This window comes from Meleagris gallopavo, chromosome 2 (assembly GCF_000146605.3).
Source record: "Meleagris gallopavo isolate NT-WF06-2002-E0010 breed Aviagen turkey brand Nicholas breeding stock chromosome 2, Turkey_5.1, whole genome shotgun sequence".
Taxonomy (NCBI): domain Eukaryota; kingdom Metazoa; phylum Chordata; class Aves; order Galliformes; family Phasianidae; genus Meleagris; species Meleagris gallopavo.
In genome coordinates, this window is record NC_015012.2 from 21,160,426 (window position 1) to 21,185,658 (window position 25,233).

Below are 25,233 nucleotides of genomic sequence, written 5' to 3' on the forward strand. Positions count from 1 at the left end.
TTACAGCCTCCTGAGTGTACAGAAGAGTACTGGGTCCATGCAGAGTAGGCCTGAATCGCATGACAGCATGTGCAAGGACCCCAGACAAGGTGTGGAAGAAACGTCAGTCACTATTTGTGATTTTACTTCAATGTCTAAGGTGATTTCTGAGCATTTTTATCTCACAAGAGAAACAAGGGAGAACAAGAAGTATCATTTTTTTATGGACAGCATTTTTGTCAAATATTTTGAGGTTATTCAACCTATAAAATTTAATCTGAAAAGTTGGTATACTACCTCCATTTCAAAAGAGAAGAAGTTGAGGCATAATAAACTTGTCTATTTCCATAGGAATGAGTTACCAAGAGAGACCAGAAAAGAAATTCAAGATTATCATAACAGATTTCTTGCTCGGACACAATTCCAGTTTTTTCAGATTTTGATGAGGTGAGGACTTGAGATTACTCAGGAATTCCACACTTTAAGTTCTATGCACCTCAAAAAATCCGCCTCTTAATCAATTTAAATAGTACCCTAAAAGATTGATTCAAGCACATTATGTTCATAAACTGAATGAATACCATTTTGAAAATCAGCATATACATAGACACACGTATAACGCATAGGGCTGCTAATCTCACATCAAAATTCAGAGCAAGGTAACGATATGCTTCCAAAATGTCCAGCCATGTATTTAGATATTCCCTTATAAGAAATGTATAAAGCAAATCCAGATTTAACAGAATTCACATACTATTCTCCCTGAATGCAAAAATACATCTTTTTTGACTTTCCTCAGTCTCCTCCTCATTAATTCCCACACTTAGCTTTTTCTTGACTGCTACATGCACAAACTTAACTTCCTGCTTGCTGAATTTGTTTTCATTTCTTGTGCTTCCATGTTTTCCTTATTTTACAGGCTTGTTTTGCAAAACAGTGAAGGTACAGCTGCTGCAACGTACTCCCCAATTGAAGCTTGCCTGCCGCGTGTATTTCTTTCTAACTTGGCACTGAATTCCAACATTACCAAAAATGAAATGCAGCATGGCTTAAACCACTATAATTAATGCTTCTAAATTTTGTTCCTTTGCTGCCCTGTCCACAGATGTGCTGTGAAGGATTTCATCAGTGAATGTGTTGTTTTCCCTCAAACCAAACCAACGGAGGAAAAATACTAGGAAATTTTACTCTCCGGTACTTTTTTTCCTGACATTTACCAACATGACATGAAGAAGTATGTTGGAATTACAGGCCATTATTCTAGCCTTTAGTATCTAAATATGCTGAACACGGATGTCTGGCAAAGATATTAAAATCAACATGCATTCCAATTATCACAAATTTTCTTATTCCAAATACTGTCAACTGGAATATCCCAGAAAGACAGAGAACATGAGATAGAAAGCTTGGAAAGCATTCTTCCATCTCCAAGCCGACAGTGATTATTCTGAACTTTCTTTCACTACATTAAACTGTTCTGGGAGTCTGTGGTGTTCTTTTCTGTTTATTTTTTTTTAATCAAATCAACAGTTCTGCATACTTCATTAATCTCTGTTTACCCACTGATCTGTTCAGATAAAGTTTACCACACCAGTGATGTTTCTAAAGGAGGATGGTGCTATTGTCTAATATTCCAGGGTTTTTTTTGTTTGTTTTTTTCTTCTAAGTATGAATTTTGACAATAAAATCAGTAGCTAGAGGGGAAAAAAAAAAAAAGGAAAAAAAAAATAGAAAAGCATAATCTGTGTATGATAATCTTTGGTAGATGTAAAATTTGTGTTCATGAGACCAAGGGAGAAGAAGTGGAGAAAAAAACCAATGCAGAATGAAGAATCAGCGTAACGACATGTAAGGACAAATGCAATTGAAATTTTTAAAAAGCAAAATACTTCTGTGATGAAAATGAAATAAAATAACACACTGATGTCTTGGTCACTCCTATTTTTATAATTAATCTTTCTGTCATTTAAAAGCATTCTTAAGATCTCTTACCTTGCCAGTGCTAGGTACTCAATTCCTTTTCTTCTGGTAGAATTCGGCACATTTCTGAGATCCTGGAAGGTGATTTCCTGCGTCTTTCACCTCTTTGAAGAGAAGAGACATCATTTTCCTCAGATATTTTTGTCATTATTTTAATTATTTTAATATTTTGTATTATTTTTATAATCATTATGTTATATATCATCATTAGAATCTTCTGTGTTTATTTTCAGATCAAGATCAAGATTCTTTTCTGTTTCTAAACCAGATTTTGAAACGTGCAATTTTCTGATTGGATAACAAAAAAAAGATGTCACAAACATAATATAATTTGCATCAGTACTTTAAAATACTTATTTTGCCATCAGTATGTATAAACATACTCAGTTGGACTCCCACAGTGAAGAGTTAATCATTTATCATTACTTATTTCCATGTAGAAAACAAAGAAGATATCTAAGAAAAAGCAGATAATTACCTACTATAATTTTCAGCATGTCAGAAAACATTTCATCAGATAACTGGGCCCTGGAATAAGGAAAATGGTACTCCTTAGGGCAGAAATGGCAGTTGTCACAAAATCTGCCAAACTCTGACAGTGAACTACAGAAGAATTTTAGGTTCAGAATAAAATATTACAAGTAATATTAAAAAATAAATTATCAACATCTACTTGGAAGCTTTCGAAGGCCTGAAGTCAGCAGATGTATTTCCGAGACCAGAAACAAACCTAAGATTTGCTTCTGAACTAGAAACTAGACTTGGAAACACGGTATCTTATGAATGCGGTCTCCATTTCAAACTTAAAACATATTTTTGGAATTATGGGACCCTGGATTCTCTTACATGGTGAGAACCAGAAAGAAAAAAGAATGCAAATGGATTACCTACTGAAAATTGTAATAACCACTTTTAGAAATGTGTTTTTCTCACATTGTCAAGTTCTTAAAAATAAGCATAATCAGAACTAAAATGATTGTCCTACTGGTTTTTGGAGCGTGACATTTTGACATTTCTATGACTCAAACCAGCATTTTTTCAAGAAACTTTCAAGTTGGACCCTACATGAAGCACAGTGTTGAAAACCTCCTCTATTTCTGTAGAAATATAAATAGAAAGCCTCCCATTGATAGCAGCAGGAATGCACGATGGCCTTTTGCTAGTTTGGAAGTACAGAAGTCTGAAACAAAGATATATATTTGATCCAGGTTTATAAATATCTGAGGTGTGGTGGCCATAGCGGTGAGGCCAGTCTCTTTTCAGTGGTACGAGGAGACAGGACGAGGGGAAACGGACATAAGCTGCAGCACAGGAAGTTTCGCACGAATGTGCGTAAGAACTTCTTCATGGTGAGGGTGACGGAGCACTGGAACAGGCTGCCCCGGGAGGTTGTGGAGTCTCCTTCTCTGGAGATATTCAAGTCTCGCCTGGACGCCTACCTGTGCGACCTGGTTGTAGGGAACCTGCTTTGGCAGGGGGGTTGGTCTCGATGATCTCTAGAGGTCCCTTCCAACCCCTACAATTCTGTGATTCTGTGATTCTGTGTGATATTTGAAACCAGAAATGAAAGCTTACGACCTGCATAATGCGTGATGCGATATGTTTCATTTTTATTGCATAATGCCGTCATTTATTTATCATGCTAATAACGGATGTGGAATTTTCTTTTAAGGTAATTAAAAACAGTGGTAAAAGTGAACCATTTGAAGGACACCATTACTCTTTAACAACAAAACTAAAATGTCTTACGCTCACTTGCTCATTATTTTCCTGTAATGAACAGATACCTACAGATAGCCGTGGAATTTTTATAATGGAAACAATGGGAGCTTTTGTGCCTCCTGATGAGGAAAGTAAGGGCTTAGATTTGTCTAAATGGTAAGAACGTAAGAATATTTCATCAATAGCAATAGTGTGGCATCTATGTCCCCAAACCTTTTCTCGGAGCCCGAAACAAAATGGGGAAATGATTAATGAGGCCATGTGGACATGCAATATGAGCAACTGTGTTGCTATACTTGTAGGTCAACAAATGCAACTGTTCCCTTTCATACCCGATTCAGGTGTTATACAGGTGTGCTGCAATTCCCTGCTGAATAACGAGGAGTTCCTCCTTCCATCATGGCCATTTCCACATGGAGAGAGACTAGATTAAACTGAATCCAGAGCTGCACTCCAGTACCGCTCCAAAATTACCCCAAGTGATGTTATGAGACACATCACATACTTCAAATCTACCATGCTAGGATATTATAGTGTCATTCTATGTAATTTAATGCACCCATAATAATTACTGGTTCAACACTTGCATACAGACCCACACATCCCTGCTTTCCAATCTACATTCCTGAGTTTTTGACTAAGAATTTCTGGACGAATCATTCTCCTCATTGGTTTTAGAGAACAATTTTTCAGAGTCATTTTCTATTTTTTTTACATAGCTTGATGTTTTTAAACACTTCTCTGTATTAAAAGCCCTCCATTAAATTCTTCTAAATTATGTGGATATCTGCTCAGTAGATTTACACATTTCTTAAATGAGGAGAACGTATTGTTTGTACAGGAAAACGTCTCTTCCTGACTAGCTAGAAGTCAGTTCTTCATAACTCAGCACACAGTGCTTGTGGCTGATCCACACACGGTGCGATGCGGACTGGGGCACGCGAGGGGAGCGACATTCCCACAAGTGAAGGCCCACGTGCTGTGCGGCAGGCTCAGCCAGTTCAGAAGGGAAACCGAGGTGTCGCCTGCAGACCTCGTCCGCCTCAGAAAACACGAACGAAAGCAAACAGAAACACGGAACACCCACAGGCCGCAGAACGCCCCGCCCGCTCTGACGGAGGACGGCCCGCCCCCGTCCCGCCCGCTGGCAGTTGCCGCGGTCCCGCCACGCCGTACGAGCGCGAGGCGGTGCCACGCGAAAGGGGCGGGATGGAGCGTAGCGGCTCCAACTCTCGCGATATCTCCCACGCACCGCCTCCGGACGGTTGCGCCGGCCGTTACCCGACGGGCGTCGTTTACGGCGGCACAGCCAATGGGAAGCGCGGAGCTCGATCGGGGCGGGCCAATGAGAGGAAGGGGCGTCGGGTTCAAACCGCGCCGGTGCGGCGGGCGGCCGGCAGCTCGCGGTGCGGTAGCGCCATGCCCAGCCGGCCCGAGGACTACGAGGTGCTGCTTACCATCGGCGCCGGCTCCTACGGCAAGTGCCGCAAGGTGCGGCGCAAGGCCGACGGCAAGGTGAGGCGCCGGCCGGGAGCTCTCGGGAGCGGCGGGGGCTCTGACGGCTCTTCGTCCCGCTTTTAGTCGCTCGCTGCGCGTTTTGCGTTTTCCTTTTGTAGATCCTGGTATGGAAGGAGCTCGACTACGGCTCCATGACGGAGGCGGAGAAGCAGATGCTCGTTTCGGAGGTGAATCTGCTCCGCGAGCTGCGGCACCCCAACATCGTCCGCTACCACGACCGCATCATCGACCGGAGCAACACCACCCTCTACATCGTGATGGAGTACTGCGACGGCGGCGACCTGGCCAGCGTCATCGCGCGCTGCACCAGGGAGAGGTGCGCTGCGGCCGCAGGGGGAGGGCGAGATCCGAGGGGGCGCGGGGCGGTGTGCGTCGGCATTGCCGTTGACAAAGGCACCTCTTCCACAGGCACTACTTGGAAGAGAGCTTTGTTCTCCGAGTGTTGACTCAGTTGGCGTTGGCCTTGAAGGAATGCCATAGGCGGAGTGATGGTGGAGTCACTGTACACCGTGACTTAAAACCTGCGAATGTCTTCCTAGATGGCAAGCAGAATGTTAAACTCGGAGATTTTGGACTGGCTCGAATTCTGCATCATGACACCAGCTTTGCCAAAACTTTTGTTGGAACCCCGTACTATATGTCTCCAGTAAGACCTCTGTTCTGTTCCTTTTCTTCCCTTTAAGGTCTGTTTTCTGCAGTGTTGGTTTCACAGTCTATTAATGCTTTGGAGGATTTAATGAGGAATTGCTTGTCTTAAATGTGGGTGACTCATAAAGCGTATGTATGTTTAGAAACAAGATTGTTTTACAGAAAGTTAGCTTAGTTCTATATACTTGAACTATTATTGAGGTAAGTTTATATTGGAGTATCTTTCTCTCTAAAAAGAACAGAAAAGCTAGAGCATTCTTCTGTTTTATAGTGTTAATGTAAAGAGTTCATTAAATCACCTGCTGAGGGTGAGGTTTCAATTTGTATTAGAAATAAGCAAGAGTTATTTCCCTGATACAATGGTTTGTTTGTTTATTTTCTTTTGTGGGGGCAATAATAATGCTGACTGAAATATAGGGTTCTGTCCATTGAGGACTGATGCAGCACTTTAGTCTGTAGTTACTGCAGTAGTTGTTATTTAGTTATTAGTTATTGGAATAACTAAAGACCCTGCTCGTAAGAATTGCTATGGAGGTAAATGAAAAAAGAATCTTAGAAGCAACCCCAGAAGCCAGAGCTAAATTCAGGTTTGAACAGGAGGGGATGATCCTGTAATACGAGACAAATATCTTAGTTAATAAACTTAAGATTTTTCTCTTTCTTTAGGAGCAAATTAACCACATGTCATACAATGAGAAATCTGACATCTGGTCTCTAGGATGTCTTCTATATGAGTTATGTGCTCTCACGTAAGTATAATAGTGTGCTAATTAATTTAGAAGCGTAACTCTTAAGGTGCATATGGTTACTCTTCGTATAAACAGTACCTTAAAGGATTTAGGGACGAGTCCTAGATCTTTATTTCCGTATTTGTCTTGACAGTAGGTAGCCAGTCTTTGCTGCTTATTTCTTAGTCTGACACTTTAATGAAAATAAGTCTTACAAAACTGGTGAGATAACTCAAGAAAAACACTATTCTTCAGGCCTCCGTTTACAGCTTACAACCAGAAGGAGTTGGCAGAAAAGATAAGGGAGGGGAAGTTCAGACGAATACCGTATCGTTACTCAGAGCAGTTGAATGAACTTCTCAAACAGATGCTGAACTTGAAGGTAAGAATCAGTTCTTAATTTTCTGCCTATGATAAGAGCTAGTACTGAAGTACTGGTTTTCCTCCTCAGTTTATGAAACAAACTAATCTGCAGTAGTGGTGGCCATCATCTTGTCACCAGCAATACTACCTGTGTAGGAAGGTGGGAAAAACTACTTTGAGTATATCTTAAAAAAGAAAAAGAGGTAGGTAAGCAGCATCAGCTGCTCAAGAGTTACCCTAGGTTAATAGGGTGCAAAATAGTGTCTCAGTATGGCCTACTGGAATTATCTAACAGCATATGAAATATGGTCTAACTTCAGGGTTAAAATTGTTCCACCAAGTTGTATAATGAACCTAAATCTCTAACAGGTGTGGATTCTTCAAGTTCCCCACCCGCTTAGGCTCTGAAAGGAATAGATACCTGTGCTGGGATAGCCAGACTTGTGGCTTCTGGTGCTGAAGGCTGGTAGCAGCCTCCTACCTCACTTTTGTCTGGTTAAATAAGTACAGCATGCCAGACCTTAGCTGTTGCCCTTTACACTTTTTTTTTTTTTAATCAGCTTCTCCTTCACTATAAAGCACATCAGCTGATTTCCACCTGGGGATGCATCTTGCTTGGGAATCCATGGCAGTAGGTTTTTTTTGTTTTTTTTTTTTCTTGATTGCAGCTAAGGGTTACTGGTGACTTCTCTCCTTTAGGATTATTGCCGACCTTCTGTTGAAGATATTCTGCAGCACCCCTTGATAGCAGATTTAGTGGCAGAAGAGCAGAGAAAAAATTCTGATAAAAGAGGCCGGAGATCAGGAGAGCCAGAGAGGGTCCAGCATTCGGATGCTCCAGTGAATGAACTGAAGTTGAAGGAGCAACAATTACATGAAAGAGAGCAAGCCATTAAGGACAGAGAGCAACGATTAGAGCGTATGATGTTTTCTTTGGGAAGGGGGTGGCAATGGGACTCTGATATAAAAGAATATGTGCTGATGATGGAAATGTAGACTGTTTTCAAAACTCATCTTAATGCACCAGGCTATCGTATTCCTGTAGATGCTACTAGAATTCTGTCCAAAGACTAAAACAAGAATGCTTGGCCTTAAATAATCTATACTAGTTTGTTCTTCTTTTCAATTGCAAAGATATACTTGGCAGTTCAGAAATGTAAGCCTGGTCTGTGAAGAATATTAAAACTGAGCAGTAATCAGCAAAATATGCAGAAAACCAGGGTCCAAATACATTGCTCTGTGCAGTGTAGGCTGATCTCCATGTGTTCTGTGCAGATTAGCACCAGCTACGTTATGCTTGCCTTAGGCTATATACTAATGTTGGATTAAAATATACCTGAGTGAATGGTCAGCTGCTTTCATAGAAGCTGCATTCTACAGGTAACTTATATGTGAAACAGTGTAGGTGGCTGAGCTGGTAGGACTTCCTGGCTACATATAATACTTCGTTACATACATAGAGGCTCCGCTATATAAGTTTTTAACTACATATATGATTTTCTGAGCCTGAATAACAGCTGCTGTTATAAAATGTTAGGTCATAGCTGACTCTTTAATTGGTATCTAAATACTGAGACCTAGTGTCTTGTTTGCTGTGAGATAATGTTCAGAACAGAAATCTGCTGTAGCTTCACTGTGGCACTTTTTTCCTAAAGGAAAACAACCAACACACTTAAGAGCACTTGTTCAGTGTTTTATTGACGTATTGGTAGAGCTTGAAGCTTGTATCTGCGTAGCAGTTACTTCGCTTTGTTTAGAGATACAGAAGCAGAACATAAGAACATCTGGCAGGCTATTACTGCTGTCTTTATTCACAAGAAAATGTACCATGCACAATCCCTCTAGCTTTAACATTTACATTCAAACATTACATACTACCCTATTTCTATTTCCAGAGAGAGAACGGGAACTCTGTGTTCGAGAGAGGCTGGCAGAGGACAAACTTGCTAGGTATTTTATTAACCTATAACTGCCTTGATTAGAAGCTCTACAGCCTTACAGCAAAAAGCTTAAACTTCCTTTTTTCAAAACAGAGCTGAAAAATTGATGAGGAACTACAGTCTCTACAAACAGCAGAGGACATTATCTTCCGCAGATGGTCCAGGTATGCAAGCATATGAGGAGCCTCTTGCACTGATAAATGTAGGCTGGTATGACCAGAAGAATGCTTATGATCAACGTGCTGTATGTAGTCCCATTGTAGCAATACAAAACCCCATTATCTCTGCCTGGGAAGAGACTCTTGATTTTCTGCTTCGCAGGAAGATCTGAACAATGCTCACGTATCAGTGTGAGTTACCACTGTCAGCCTTACAGTTTTGTTTTGCAAATTAGGTTCTTGTGATGAACCAACAAAATGCTGACTTGTAATCCAAACCTCAGACTTGTACTTATTTTAGTTGCCTTCTTAAGGACCTTTGATATAGTAAATTTCAATAAAAATTCAAATGCCTAATTACTTCATCTTTAGTTTCAACTTCTAAAGTCCTCAGAGTGGGAACTAATATTTGTTGCAAGTCACACAGGCTGTAATCACTGCCTCACTTAGGCTCAGAAGAAAACAGTGTTATTAATTTACTTCAGTTTAATTCACAAGAATCAAAAACACACTTGACAATGTGCTATAATACTTGACTACTTACATCTGTTTTACGAGATCTATTAGCTCACAAGTGTTTGAGCCTTACTTTGGCCTTGGTAATATTCAAATCTTCCCTGTAATAACTGATAGTATCTACTGCTCATTGCACTTTAATAGTATAAATGACCAAAGTACTTGATACTACTTTTGTAGTTAGGGAAAGCAACAGTAAAAATCTTGGATGGGGATATTAAACACTGGCTCTGAAGCAGTACTACTAGAACAAAGAAATGTGAATAGCCTTTAACATGAAGCAAAAAAAAAAAATCTTCATTTAGTTTTAGTTGGAGAAAAAGCAAGATATGAATGTGTCACTGCCTCTAATAAAAATAAAACTGAAGTTGCTTCCCCTCAAGAAGTGGCTATCATAGTGTAAAAGAACACAAGTGAAGTACCCCTAGAAATTAGTGCTATTTGAATGTTTCTAACATACCTGACTATTTTAAGAATTCTCTCCCAACCTCTTTTCCTCTTTTATTTGACCCATTAAAGAAAATAAAATCAAATAAAAACTAAACTTGCCTGGAGCTTTCTGATATTGTTGGAAGCAAAAAGTTAAACAAGCTTCAGCGCTTCCTTCTCTTCCTCTTCTCCCCCTCTTTCATACAATGTTTTGATATTAGCAGATATTCATGTTTGAAAATAAGCAAAGACACTTGGTGTAGCTAATACTAACAGACAGAAAATGCAGAAAAGTAAATGTAGCTGTTCCAAGAGTGACTTGCTCTTGCTCTAGTCTCAGCTGTAGACCATGTCATTATACATTTCTCTAACAATGTTTTCTAGCTTCCAACTCATTCAGTAGCATTCTTGTAACACTGTTTCTGAAACTTACCCACACCTGACACAGGTTGTGTTAATATTGCAATACATTAACAAGATCACTTGCTACTAATTTCTTTAGTTTGCTTTAATGCTCTTCCTCATAATTGGATTGCATCTCACACAGATTCTTAATTCTTCTTCAAACTTAGTTGTGTGGTTCACTTTACAGTAAAATGGAATACTAAAATTCCTAGTTTCTATGAGCATGTCCTAAATGCTATTTCTGCAGAGAAAACAGTTGTTCTCTTTATTTCAAGTGCTATTCCCTTAAGAGCTCTTTAGAAGCTACATTGCATACACCCTTTTATTGGAATCATTTTAAAACTTCACTTTCAAGTTTTCCTTCAAAAATGGGAATTATTGCCAAGAGCTGAGATGCATTTAATTAGGTCACTTGGATCCATGTGTAGTTAACAAAATGGGTGACAGGATTAAAGGTTATAAGCTAAGCAATAAATGCTGAGATGCACTAATTCAGTTTCTGTTTGTTTGTTTCTTAAGATAATGCACTCCTGCTCCCCTTTTCTACAACCAAGAAGAAGGTCCACTTTGGTGGAAGTGAAGAGAATGCTATGCCTTCTGTTAATGTGGAGAACTATCCCCTTTCGAAAGGGAAATGCTCTGATCTCAAAAGACGCCTGTATGCTGCGAACCTGCGAGCTCAAGCACTGTGTGAACTGGAAAAGAACTACCAACTAAAGAGCAGACAAATCTTGGGCATGCGCTGAACCTGTAACATAGGTGTACAGTATTTATCTTTTTAGAGTTGATTATATATGTAGGATGGCACTTATGCCTTCCTCTTTTAAACTGGAACCTACTGAAAATGTATTTTAAATCTTTATACAAATAATTTTTTTTCTAAGGGGAAAAGAGGCTATGTTACAAAAACAGGTCACTTTGATATCAAACAAGTTGAGCTGTATTATTAAAATATATTTTTTTGCTTTTCTTTGTTTACTACATGTTGTTTCTCTGCCAAAAAAAAAATAATAATAATAATATAGCAAAACAGATTTTACTAGATTTGGTGTGAAAGACTTTTAGCTGAAAAAAATACAGACATTCAAAGTCTAGGTTAAAATCACATTGTACAGTACTTGTTAAAAGTGCTTACAGGTGTCTGCTTGTGAATACTTTTTAGCTCTCAAAAGAGCAAAATGAATTTTTAAAATCTCTTTCCTCTACCGAAGTGGAAAAAAGACCTAATTATGGAATTGTAGGTGTTGGAAGGGACCTCTGGATATTATCCAGTCCAACTCTCCTGCTAAAGCAGGTTCCCTGGAGTAGGTTGTACAGGAAAGCATCCATCAGGTAGGTTTTTAATATTTCCAGTAACTGATGAGTTTATAGTCCTGCTGCCTGGACAGCTGCATGGCATTTTGTCAGCTCCTGAAAGATCTGTTTTGGGGTGTGTATTTGAAGAAGACATCTTCTTTGGTTTATCTTAAAAATGTGGTGCAAACTGAACCCATGAGTCTCTGTCCTGGGGCCGGGCATCACCCAGGATATTGGTACCTGTCTTTCAGGCAGAGGCAATTCTACTTCAAATAGCAAATAATTTTCTTCAAGTTTTCAGCCTCCATCTTTCCTCTCACAGTTCTCTGCTGGAGTGGTTGTTGGTTGCTCAAGGTGTTGTAAATTTAAGAAACTAACTCAGATTCACAAATACAAAAAAAATCCTTTGCAACTCCAGTGCTGCGTATATATTACATATGAAGATTTCTCTGGGTTGAAATGCTTAAAACATTTATAGAAAGCAGCTGATTTTATTAACGTGTGTTTTCTTGTTGGGCCAAGAATGCTTTTTAAAGAGGTATTCTACACGTTTTCCATCATAAATACTGTTTAAGATGCTCACACGTAATTTAAGGATGAATCCACGCTTTTTCACAATGCTTGTATATAGATTTTTCTGTTGTGTGCCTCAGCCAGAAAATCTGTAATGCAGCTCTACTGAGATACATGTGGATCTTTGTATAACCCATAAAAGAGTAAAGGGTAGAATATGCAGTAGTATACTTTAATGTGGAAAAAGTGGGGGATGCAAGTATTTTGTTGGTCACTATCATCTGCAAAATACAGGTAGTCAAAGGAGGAAACAAAAGTAACCAAGAAAAGAGTAATTAATGATTCAGGAAAGTCTGTATCGTTAGCTGGCTGGTGCTTTTTCAAACTTTGCGTTTGAAAAAGCCAGACTAATAAAAAGGCTTGACTTTTTCTCTTGGACAACATAAATAGATCAAATAATTACTGCATTTAAGAGTAAGATATCTTCAGAACAATACCTGCAGCTTCTCTTCGTTTAATTCTCTAGTGACCTGAAGATGGTGCTGTTGCCCTGTAACTGTTGGGAACTGCCTGTAGCCTATTGATACCTTATCTAACACAAAATTTAGGATCTGATTGAAATATATTTTTGTCTGTTTTGTTTCAGAAAATGGTAAGTGTGTTGCTGCAAGATATTGGTATATTTAGGCTACGGATGCTTTTGTACTTGCTGGTGCAAATAATTGCAATTATTTGTGATTTGCCATTTTGCATCTTTTATCCATGTTTTTAAAGATAGTTGAATCAAAATCTTAGTTAACAATTACACCATTATGAACAGGAAATGCTGCAGAGTACGCAAACTATCAACCATGATAGCAGTGATAAATGAAAACAGCTTAAGATACAGCTGTAGCATTGAGCTATATCAAATGCATTACCCTCAATGTCCTCTTGAGGTATTATTGCCCTAAAATGATAAGTGCAGTCTTTCTGGAGGTTTTTAGAATAAGAACTTCCTACCAGTGTGTGTCAAACAAGGGAAGGCTTGTTGATTGTCTTCGTTATGCCTTGGGGTTTTTGCTTTGGAATCCTGGAATTCACACATTCCTACTAATGCATAATAGTTTTCCCAGAGCATGCGTGCAGCACTGGAATCACACTTAGGCTGTAATTTTCAATTATATGCAGGAAAATAAATAGAATATGTATGGGAACACCGACTGCTTGCAAAGCAGTGCCATCATTCCAATGCATATACTTCATTCCTAAAAATAAGGGTAAATTTATATGTACGCACAAGGTTTAGCTTAGGCATTTCCCTCATGTGGCATGCAGGGTGATAATAATAGTGTATACTGTTGGATATTCTGAGATATTCACTACTCTTTAATATTGGTATCAGGAATTCTAATAATGTCTATAGTTGCGGGCACTCAAACGATACAAGAAGAGTAGATCTCAAGGGAAGTTGCACCACTTTTGAAAACTGTGGCCCAAATCTCTGATCTTAGCCTTTGTGTGTGATCTTAATCAAGACCCTATCCTGTGCCTAAGGCTCCATCCTTATCAGGCTTGTCACAGGGGGGAGCTCAGAGACAGTGCTGGGATCCTGTACAGGTCTGCACTTTTACCGGATTTATAACATCTAGAAGAAATCAGGCTTAAACACAGAGGACTATGAATCTCATTCCTAAACAAGAATATCAATAAATCTTTAATCTGTACTACATTATTGAACAGCTGGAGGGATAAATCTTCTAGAACAACTAATTATAATTTTATTTTTTCACAGGGAAATTCACATTTTCCCTCTTTATTCTCACTGATTAGGCCAGCAGGTAGTGCTCTGGCACAAACTGATCCACAGCTGCTTACTGTGAGAATCTACCTGCAGATACCCAGAAGTAGAAAATACAGTGCAGTGAAGCTCCTTGCTATCACTGTTGTCCTCACACGAAAAAGAGGCATTGCTTCTCACTTACACCACTTGTCATCCCAATGCTTGCATGCACTTCTTAGTGTGCTGATAAATTCATTTCCCAGTTCATAGCATTCACAGTCCAAAATACAGTCAGATCTAGTGATGGTACAGTGACAGCCTTTGGGCTGCGTCTGTGTCCCTTTCTTTCCTTGTGCAACTTGTGTGAAGCCAGAGGAATCCTAGGAGCCATAAAGCTGTGGCTCTGGGCTTGGAAGGAAGCCAAAGCCTGCCTGAGGAACTTGCTGAAAGAGCCATTCCAACACTGTGGAAGACTTTGTCATAATTAAGGCTAAATACATTATAACCCATGTCAGGTAAAATAAGTGAGTTTTATTTGTATATTTACTTGAAAAGTTAGGTGAAGGTTAAATATTAACCTTTACAACCTTAAAAGGCTCCACAGACTGACTGCAGCACATCATACTGCTTTTTCATTTAACATCGCTTTCAGCCAGATCAGCAGTGCTGAGAAGTTACTGTACACGAGGCAGCAACACCTTTATCTGACTTCTTCTGAAGACGAAGTGTGCTTCTGTGGCTCAGCTGCCATAAAAGAATGAAGTTTTATTGGAAGCAACGGTTCTCTGCATTCTGCAAAATGGACTCCTGCCATTTGGATCACGCTTCCAGGCTGCACCCACTCTCAACTATTAGATCCAAGACACAGAAGTCAGCATTTAGTGCTTCACACAACAAGCAGTGACTAATAATAAAAAACTCAGTTTCTGCTATCAATTTTCATATGCATTTTTTTTGTCATAAAACTTGGTCTGCAGCATGCAGATTGATGGGGAGTTAAGAGGTGCTCAAGTACATGGCTAGAGTTAGTAATTTTTTTCCCATTATTCATATAAATCTGAAAAACTTTTATTTGCAAAGGTAGCTGCTAAACTTTTTTTTCTTTTTTTTTTTTTTTACTGATTAATCAGCTCTTTCAGCAGGTCCTGCTCTTGTAAGGTCAGCAGAAGCAAGCTTATGCAAAACACAAATTTTTGCATGTATGTGTCAGTCCAAGTCCCAAGGACATAGCAGAAGCTCAGAAAAGCCAATGACAAGCTCTCTTTCAAACTCACTGAACCTTTGGCTGGACTTCAATTTCATTAGCATTAGACACTTGTAAATACTTACACTTGTTTGCTCTTTGTGGACTAAGCATTGCCAAAGACACAGCAGGAACAATCCATCAACCTTCCTCAACAGAAATGAAGACAAGTCACTTTAGGTAGAGCTCTCAATCTTGGCTTCTGTGAAATCAGACTTTCCTTGACAGAAAATCACATTAATAGCCCTTTGGAAAGCCTGGACACCACAGACCTCTCTGGAGGTGTATGTAGTACTGTGGAACACTGAATACACTTTTTCTGCTCATCCAACTGCAAATAGAAGTAATGTTATATACCTGACCTCTCGGTTCTTCATAGAACATCAGGGAATATTCCAGTGACCCCAGAGCTAGGTTCCTATTTAGGTCATCCAGGAAGTCTAGATGCCTGACAAATATGTGTGTTAAAGTCACTGACCGACTTGAGAGCTAATTGCCATTTAAAGTATTTTCTGACTGCTACTAATCAATCGTTAGATGCCACTGGGGAAAGATAATATGGGCTTTCTGAGACTTGGATGATAACACAAACAAAGCTGCCAGGGCAAGTGGCAGATCGTGACAGATAATGATTTTTGTGGGAGGTGAAGCAAATACCTCCTATGGCAGTGATCCACGTAATTAGCTTGAGCTGGATGCAAGTGCTTTGTGGTTGCAACTAAAAGCAGGAGGAAGCGTTAGCATTAAAGAAAATGATACAATCAAGGAAGTATTCAGTTGATTGGAAAAAATAACTTAGTTTCATAAGAATTATTATAGTCTTACCTTTAGGGCATATTTTGAATTTCTCTCCCCAGGTGAACTGAGAGCAAGAAGAATCTTCTCACCATCATGCTAGTTTCTAGAGGTGCCAGTGTTATCAGAGAAGAGCTGCTGTATGATGCACCCAAACGGATCCATCTACCTGTAAGGTATCCATCAGCTATTTTCATTCAGTCTACTTCGGCCACGTGATGGACACAGATTAGCAGTGTGATGAATACAGGTGAGCGACAAAGAACATACCACTAAAGCTCCATGTAAGATGCCACAAGAACTCTCTTCTCTAAATTTCCCACTCTTCCTCAAAACCAAATACCTGCTTTGATGCTTCATGTTTCAAAATAAGTCTGGTGGCTACAGCGGAACTTCACCTCTGTGCAAAGCCACAACCAGTGAACCTCCAGGTGTTTTCAAAAAGGGAAAGGGCATGAAACTATTTGTTCTTGTTACTGATTTTAACTAAGGGACTGAAAATAGGACCTTGCACTTCCTAAGTTCAGTGAAATTGTCTGGGCAGAGCTCTAAAAGCCTTATTTCAGAAGCTTGAAAGGAAATTTGTGGAGGAACAACTACAGCCTTCACTTGTGCATGTTCTTAACCTCTTTCCCTGTTTATTTTGCTGTCTCACGTTCTGACTAAACGAATCCATGGCAGACTGGTCTTGTAACTGCTGCTAATTTGCACTTGCTGCTGGCATGGCTGTGGGTGCAAACAAAACAGTTAAGTGTTGGCAAGAAGTGGTGGGTTAATCACTGTCTTGGAAGCCTGGTGTTCTGCTTGTGCTCCAGGGAATGAGCTCAACTGAACAGAGAAACCCAGCCAGGGAACTCAGCCCTGGGTTTGTGCCAGGCAGTAACCATGAGTTTTGTTTTCAAAGCTGGCTCTGCAGGAGCTTCTTACATAAAATCCTAGGGCCTGGCTTAAATTGACCAGATGTTCTAATGGTCACTTTTTTTTAATCCCATTTTTTACAGTTTAGATTCCAGCTGCAAGGCCATTTTCTGGAAGTGAAGCAGCACTTGCATCAAGGGTCAATTCTAAGCTCATTGTAATTATTCCAAGCTTATTGCAATTATTGCAATGATTTACAGTGTTTACAAGCAACCTGCCATATCTGCAGTGCCTCAGTTGAAGGTCAATCTCCTTGTCAGAAATAGGAGCCATTTTAGAGGCTCACTCCAGGCCACGAGGTCTCTTCAACCTGCCCCTATCCCCCTTACCAGGCTGTTTCTCCATACCATCAGCTAGGGCAAACAGCCAAAATTCTTGAAAATTTTTCACCTTAATAAAGTGAGATTGAAGAAATTTCTATACCATGATGGAGTACCTGAAGATGAATAGTAACATGTTAAATAATGCTATTTAACTACTCATAACTTTGCAGCTATTATTGGACATGTAAAGATATACTGTATGTAACCGGTTAGCACAGATACAAAGTTGGAGAAAAACTGTGTATGTTCAGCATGGTTTTACTATTGTTATTATCATACAAACATGTACTACCAAAGATGCTGTCAGCATTGTTCCTAATCCAGTATCTCAGAGAACCAGGATGTGAAGAAATATTTCTAGTGATGCTACAGTAAAATTGCCAATAGTTCCCATACAGAACATTGGAAGCTTCAACAAGAAAAACGGAGAATAAAATCAAATCTTTGCAATGGTAAGGACAACTTTCACTGTACGCAAACACAGAGCTGTCATCTACCCTCCTTTTATTGGCTAAACACAGAACGATTAGCCACTTCCCCAGTTCACAGGCTTATTCTCCCTGGTGACTCAGCCTCCGAGGAATGGTGGCTGCTCTCTTTTTTAGTGCCACACTAAACTCCTTATCATGCTGTAAATCGTCCTGTTGTGTTTCAGCCTCGGCAGCACCCAGAAACAGGGCACATATCCAGTGTCAGCACTACCTGCTCCTTGCTGCATGTAATATGTTTAAGACCCTGGCTACTGCTGAGGTCCTTTGCCCTTAGATAGATAGATAGATAGATAGATAGACAGACAGATAGATAAAGCAAGAAAAGAACAATAGACATTTCTCAACCAGTAAATTATTCTAGAGAAACCCATATTTGGGGCTTCCATCACTTGGCAATGAGGCTTTTGTTTTAAGCAGGCAGTTAGGAGGAAAAAAAATATATTGTTTTTGCACAGCTATTGGGTCATTCTGGACAACATCCACCCTTCTAATTGTCTTGATTAATTTAATACCAGTCTTCAAATTGACAGCCTGATAGCCTGACTTCCTACTGTCACAGGGTGAGGCTGTCACAGTGTGCACTCTGTGCTCTGTCTTCTCATCAAAGTTGCTCAGATCTGTGGCACTTTCTTTTGTTTTAGGAAGTGGTTACTTCAAAAATAGGAAGGATAATTTTAAGTAATTCTACACAGATTCCTGAGAAGGTACCAAGTGATTATATCTGACATCCTTTCCCCTCTTTTTATTTTGTCTGAGCAAATCCTACTTTGGCATGGGAGCAGGAACGGCCACTTAAACAACAGCAGTTTATTTACAGCTCCTTGGGGTTTCATTGTCATTTGTCTGGGATGGTAGAAACATTAACCCTAATTCAGCATTGTTGGAAGCAAAGGATTTCCATGTCACTGCCTTTTCAAAATGCATGTACTAAAGGAGAGTTTTAATGTACAACCATTTCGCAATCACTTTTTCCTCTATGAGTTTTGGGGATAATTTTTTGAAAGAAAAACAAACAAACAAACAACAACAACAACAAAAACTGTGGGCCAAGAATCATTGTAACCAAAAAGTCCACCTGATGCTGTTGCTCACTCTTTTTACAATGAACCTTGTAAAAATTTTCTTTACCCACTCCTGAAACATTAACAATATCTGGATCTGAGTAATTGCGGTTGCTCTTGCAGAACACATTGGCAGCCAAGGGACAGCAGACTGCAGGGCTGATGTACTGAGGAATGAGACTGTTTCCCCGTGACCTGGAACCTGCCTATCACTGCTGGCCAGATTTCAAAAAGCTACTGCACAATTTATTTGGGAATCTTTGTTGCGAGATTCTGAGTCACAGATTGAGGTTATTTCAGTGCTACAGCTCCTAAAGATCAGCACTGGAATGATAACTCCAGAACCTGTATTTGAGATTGTGTAATTTTTTCTTCGACTTTCCTTTAGAGCACCTGTGAAGGACAGGTTCTTTTTGGCAAAAAGCATCCTACTAAAAACTATCATCTCGTGATCCTACTAAAGGCTCCGGACAAAAGCTGAGAGTTTTCCCCATTCCCAAGCTAAGCTTTCTAACTTTCAGGTCTGCCTGATACCAGATGGTGGAAGTATGGGTGCTCACGGCTCCAGGAGGTATCTGCCATACATCAAACTGAGAGGTTGGCAAACCAAGGGAAGATGCTGAAGATTACAAAGCTTAGGGGAAGATTATAAGGCTTTGTCCTTCAACTGTAAATGTGGGAGGAATCCTGGCCCCAGGGGAATCACTGATTCAGTTGTGGCCTGGGCTGCATACAAAGTCCTGTGTTTTTGATCTAGTGTTCATTCATTTCCAGCCCTTTTCCCTCACCATCCCTCACTGCTGCTCTCTCTGGGGATGATTCAGTGGAATAAAGCCACATGAGTTTAACGCTCATCCAGCAGGAACATCTGAGTACAGACTTGAAACTGAGCAAGTGTTTTATTATTTGCTGGAGAGGAATGTTTTCATTAAGCAGTACCCTTAGGTCGATTGCAAATAATGTGCCTTATTAATAAGCCCTTTTAGCTGAAGAGAAATCTGCACAAAGTGCCCCACTGTCCAACAATCGAGTGAGGCTAGCAGAAGTAGACAAGACCTTTGGATTTAGAAGAAATAATTAACGGCCTGTTACTTGCGTTTGCATTTTTTTTCCTCTTGCTGCCTTTGCTCTGTCTTGTCTGTCTGGATTATTTCCCTTGCATTTTTCAGTCACGTTATTTTTTTACTGGAACAAGTAAAGCCCAGGATGGCACACTTTGACCACAAAATGAGTCTCCAGCATCAGAAAACCAATGGTGTCTTCCCAGGTCTTTGGAAACCAAGAATCCTTACTCCTAACTTTCCTTCTGAACTGCATCTGCCCAGAGTGTGTGTGCATGTGTGTGCACTAATATGATGCCTCTAATCAACACACAGCAGAAAGATGAACCGGTTTGCAAGACTATGTGCAAACAGATGCCTACATACATTTTATGTGATCATTTGAATTTCCCAAACCAAGATTTGTTCCAAGTCATCTTGTAAATGCAGCTATTTCTCCATTTTATTTTAAAAGCAACAGCCTTGAGAATTTTTAAGAACTAACTGATCTTAATGAAATTGTCAGGGGAAGTAGATAGCAGCACTGACATTAGCGTACTAAATGCAGGCCAATATTTACCTTGGGTACCTGAATAATCTCTTGATGTAAAGGAGTATTGTATTCTTGGTGCTTTGCTGCAGGAGCATTCTCCAGCACTACAACTGCAAAAGCAGGTTTAATTATTAGCTGCTTTGCCATCTTGGCTTCAGCAGGCTGCAAGCAGGCTTCACAGATAAAGGCACTCAGGCACACCCAAAGGCTGTGTGGGAAGAGTTTTGAAAGAAAATGCTGGAGCTGGCCGCTCCCTCTGAAGACTCCATCTATCCTAGACAAACAGCTGTGCACAGGTGCTCTGAGATCGAGGTGCTGGGCTGAGTGCTGCTGCTCCTGCTAGCGGGAGGGTCATGAAGCATGCTATCCTGGTGGCCCAGAGGGACAGATTCACACATGGTCCCCTCGCTGGGTAGAACAGATAATACAGAGCATGAAACTGGCCTGCCTCTGTGTTTAGTGTTACACAAGACATCTGTGGTGAGCTTCCAGCTCTGTGACAGGGGCAGAGCATCCTGAAGGATGAAGCACTTGCCTGCAGATGAGAATAGTACACGCAGAACCACCCACAGCCCCCTTTGCTGTCTGTGGTCCTACCTTCTGGAATGCCCTGGAGAGGTTTTTCATAGACTGAAAGTTATATGGGATCCACACTTGCTTTTCTACCTGTGACTGGATCAGGTGACATGCAAACTGTTGAGTTCTGGCTGCCAGAGAAGGACACATATGGCCCGTGGACCTGCATTATCAAACCAGCCGGCACAAACAGGCTGTGACATAGTTACAGCAAGTGAGACAGAGAGACAAAGAAGGTCAGGAAGATACTATGGCATGTGGGGCTAGAATGAATCACCTCAACAAAGTGAAGACTCAGCCAAGCTATACACCCCAATAGGAACTGCTGGGCCAAGTGGCACACTGCAAAAGTGACACAGATGCCCCAATTGCTAGCTCAGACCAGAGCCAATGCCAGGAAGCCATTAAACATGATGATGGTTAATTGTGGTAACAGAGATCAAGCAGCTCCTCTACTCCCTCCTGTAACACTTCCCAGCCTACACAGTCTGCATGCTGCCCTACTGTGAACATTTCGGGAGAGACCATGCACTTCTATGTTCACCTACACAGAGTGACCTGGAGGGTAATTCACCCCAGTGCTTGCCTCGGGTGGAGATCTAGGTCAGCTCAGCCTGTTGAGATTCCTTGGGTAAAACATAAGCACGAAACTATCAGCTGCATTTTTGTGTGCTCATAAGCTGCAGTTAAACCTCCAGAAATAAAAAATATCACATGGGAAACATTTTTCCCATTCAGAATTAGATACAAAGTTGTTAGCTCTCATTATTAACAAGAACAGAAGTTCTGAAGACCGGCTAGACAAAGATAGGAATTCATTGATTTTTAACAGACAGTGTAAGTACATACATATTTGATAGTAGTTACAGTGATTTTATCTCACTGTAGTGATACAAACTGCAAACACCAGTGCATTAACAACATTGGTATGATGCTGCTAATCAAATATACATTTTTTACATAGTCCTTCTCTTACAAGAATATCTTCCTGCATGGAAATTTCCAATTAAGAGATAGGCTTTGGTCTATGTAGTTATCAAAGGCACAAAGTATGTCCACTATAGGCGGCTAATAAAAAAATAAATAAACATATTCCTAGAACTCCAGTTGGCACCGTACACAATTCTAAAGTTATATGCAGTTTATATACAGCAGGTTTTTTGCGTAACAGCTTGACATATAGCAGGAAAAAGACCTTTACCCCACTGTTAACTAACCAGATAATATGCATCGTTAGTCGATAAGAGAGATGGCCTTCTTGGAAACTTGATGGATGAACCCTTTGTGGGACAGCTACAGTAATTGCTTTGCCATCTTAGCAATGGCAGAAATGGATTCTCTCCATTGGCTCTAAGGATACTGGGACACATCATTTAATTCACCCATGCTGATATGAAATTTGTTCTTCCAAACATTAAGACAGAAACATCTGGGCAAACACAAAACAGCTGAACTCATATAAAGCTTTCAACAAGCCATGTTCACAGTTCCCATATACAAATATCCATCCACAATGAACTGTACAGAATTAGCTTGTAAGAAATTTAAATGATGTTTTTTTGAAAAATGCCTGAAGTTCGACTCTTCCATGCTTAATCACACTCACAAAAGCTCTGCTTTCCAAAAGTACCACCACTCCTGTTTGCTTCCAAGGGAACAATTAGCTGTCCAGGAGTTATTATATCAAAGCACTTCCCCTGTGCATGTGAATTTTAGCTTGGAGACAGTTTTGAACATCACATTTCAAGTATATTGGTAATGAGCATTACTGTTAGCAGGAAGGGCCACTGGCTACTACTCTTCCTTCTGACATTATTCAGTTTATTTCATTAAATAATTCACTTAACTCACACTTTGAAGTATGAATAATAATAATAAAAAATCTTGTCATATAACAGGCAGAGCTAACATTGGGGGCAGGATTCACTTCATCAGATGCTGATTTAATCTCCTAGCTGTTCACACTAGGTTTTCTTTATAGTCACAGACAGAAATGGGCACTGTAAGGACAGAATTCATCTGAACAAGTACGTACAACTCTTGGAGGAGATAAATCATACTGTAGTCTCCACCGACAAAGTTGATTAGATCTCCACTGACTCTAGAGGGAATCTCATGATCTGAAGATGTTTGCATCAGCTACCAATTCCCAGCCATGAATCCCTCCCTTATTGTCAGTTTGAGACTGTGGATTCACAATCAGCATAAACAATTACAGAATGTAGCCAGTTAATGGTCACACACCTTTTCCTACCCTAATCACATGTTTCTGTGTGTCAGCTCTAGCTATCCCGTAGCCCTAGATAAATAGGACTAGCTTGCTGAACTAGTTGAAAAAAAATAATTTGGTTTTGATTGTACTAGCAGGCAGAACTGATGCCCCTTATGGGACATCTAGCATTGCTAGATCTAGGACTGGTTGGGGACAGTAATGTGATTTCCAGCTAGGAAACATGCTTGCCCTTTCTGGCACCAGCTTTTATTTATTTATTTATTAGTTAGATTGGCTTAAATCAAACATGTAATGGCCACCATGGAAGGCAGTCATGAAAATAAATAGATTTAGTTACAGCACATAAAGGCAACATGTTTATGCTCACTGTTTTGGGAGATGATTTGACAAACATCAAGTGCAACTGACTGTTGAAAAGAAAAAAGGTGATGAGACATAGCACAGACCTTCAAGTTTCCATCCTTATGTCAAGGCCACCTTTGGTGCTTGGAGTGATGAACAGTGTCCTGAACATCGCAGAGTCGGGTTCACAGCATATTCCAAATCACATCACTTCTAGGGAAAGGAAATTTTAAATGATCATAGAATCATGAAATCATAAAATATCCAGAGTTGAAAGAGGTCCACAAGGACCATCAAGCCCAACCCATGACCAAACAAAAATTTAGGACCAACCAAAATTCAAACAATATATCTGAGTATTGTCCAAATGCTTCTCAAACTCCAGCAGGCTTGGGACCATGACCACTGCCCTTGGAAACCTGTTCCAATGCCTGACCACCCTCTCAGGGAATAAACTTTTCCTAATCTCCAATCTCCATGCCATTCTCTTGGGGCTTGTTGCTGTCACCAGAGAGAAGAGCAAGGCACTTCCCCTCCACTCCCCTTTGTGAGGAAGCTGTAGGCTGCCATGAGGACTTCCTTCAGCCTCCTTTTGTCTGGGCTGAAAAAACCAAGTGACCTCAGCCACTTCTCATACGTCTTACCCTCCAGAATGTTCCCAATCTTTATAGCTCTCCTTTGGACGCCCTCAAATAGTTTTACATCCTTCTTACATTGTGGCACCAAACCCTCTGTGGCTGTAGGTGAGGCCACACAGCAAAGCGTGGAGTGGGACAACCCCTTCACTGACCCAGCAGCAGTGCTGGGCCTGGCCCCCAGGGTGCAGTTGGCCCTTTCGGCTGCCAAGGTACACAGCTGACTCAGATTCAATTTGCCATCAACCAGAATCCCAGAACTCTTTCCAAAGGACTGCTCTTCAGCCTCTCGTCTCTGACACTACATGTATCAGATCTGTCCATCAGAATCTGTCAATTGTTCTTAAACTTGATGCAGTTGGTTATTGCCCAGCCATCCAGTTTTCAAGATCCCTCTGCAACGCCTCTCTATCCTTGAGAGATTCAACATTTCCTCCAAATCTAGTGCTGTTTACAAACTTACTTAGTATACCTTCAAGTCCTGTATCCAAGTCACTGATAAAAATACTGAAAAGAACTGACCCTAAAATGAGCTCTGCAGAACCTCACTAATGACTGACCACCAGCCTGATGTAACCCCATTTACTGTAACCCTTTGAACCAAACCCATCAGCCAGTTGTTCACCCATTGCATTAAGTTTTTGTCTAGCTCTATGCTGGAGATTTTGTCTGGAAGCATACTGTGAGAAACAGTATCCAAAGCTTTGTGGAAGTCCAAAAGAATTACATCAACCAGCTTCCCTTGTTTAACTAGTGGGGAACCTTGTCATACAAGGAGATGTAAATTCATAAAGCAGGACTTTCCCCTCATGAACCCGTGTTGGCTGTGACCAATGGCTGCATTTTCTTTCACATGTTTTTCAGTAACTCTCAGAATAACCTCCAAAATTTTTTCAGACACTGAAGAGAAACTGATATACCTGTAATTACCAGAGTCTTCTTTCCTATCCTTCTTGAAAGCTGGGATGCAGTTTGCCATCTTCCAGCTGACTGAGATCTCTCCTAGTTCCCAAGACCATCGAAAAATGCTTTAGAGGTCTCACAGTGACACCAACCAACTCTTGAA

At 40.4% G+C, this 25,233-nt stretch overlaps 1 protein-coding gene and 2 long non-coding RNA genes across 3 annotated transcripts in view; 1 reads left to right on the forward strand and 2 right to left on the reverse strand.

Moving 5' to 3' along the window:
• Positions 1 to 4,855, reverse strand: part of LOC116216176 — a 31,083-nt gene extending 26,228 nt beyond the window's left edge. Inside the window, exons 1-2 of the long non-coding RNA XR_002111753.2 lie at positions 4,769 to 4,855; positions 1,972 to 2,063 (exon numbers count right to left, since the gene is read on the reverse strand). This is a non-coding gene — a long non-coding RNA (uncharacterized LOC116216176). The remainder of the gene's footprint in view (positions 1 to 1,971; positions 2,064 to 4,768) is intronic.
• A 187-nt stretch (positions 4,856 to 5,042) lies between these two features.
• On the forward strand, positions 5,043 to 11,364 carry NEK2 (NIMA related kinase 2). The gene is made up of 9 exons (XM_003203865.4): positions 5,043 to 5,196; positions 5,298 to 5,515; positions 5,608 to 5,845; positions 6,514 to 6,596; positions 6,831 to 6,957; positions 7,638 to 7,857; positions 8,834 to 8,888; positions 8,972 to 9,042; positions 10,906 to 11,364. The coding sequence occupies exons 1-9, from the start codon at positions 5,101 to 5,103 to the stop codon at positions 11,130 to 11,132; spliced, it is 1,335 nt and encodes a 444-aa protein (XP_003203913.1). The 5' UTR covers positions 5,043 to 5,100; the 3' UTR covers positions 11,133 to 11,364.
• Positions 11,365 to 12,668: 1,304 nt separating this feature from the next.
• Positions 12,669 to 23,741, reverse strand: LOC109365905. Its single transcript, XR_004158807.1, has 4 exons — positions 23,637 to 23,741; positions 16,026 to 16,164; positions 15,287 to 15,346; positions 12,669 to 14,805 (listed from the first exon to the last, which is right to left on the reverse strand). It is a non-coding gene; the product is annotated as an uncharacterized LOC109365905 (long non-coding RNA).
• Positions 23,742 to 25,233: the final 1,492 nt, after the last annotated feature.

What these genes read in the sequence shown, in the direction of transcription:
- NEK2 (XM_003203865.4), top strand. Translation starts at nt 5,101, where the DNA reads ATGCCCAGCCGGCCCGAGGACTACGAGGTGCTGCTTACCATCGGCGCC. An exon ending in AACAGATGCTGAACTTGAAG is followed by an intron (nt 6,958 to 7,637) that starts GTAAGAATCAGT and finishes TCTCTCCTTTAG; the next exon opens with GATTATTGCCGACCTTCTGT. An exon ending in ATCTTCCGCAGATGGTCCAG is followed by an intron (nt 9,043 to 10,905) that starts GTATGCAAGCAT and finishes TTGTTTCTTAAG; the next exon opens with ATAATGCACTCCTGCTCCCC.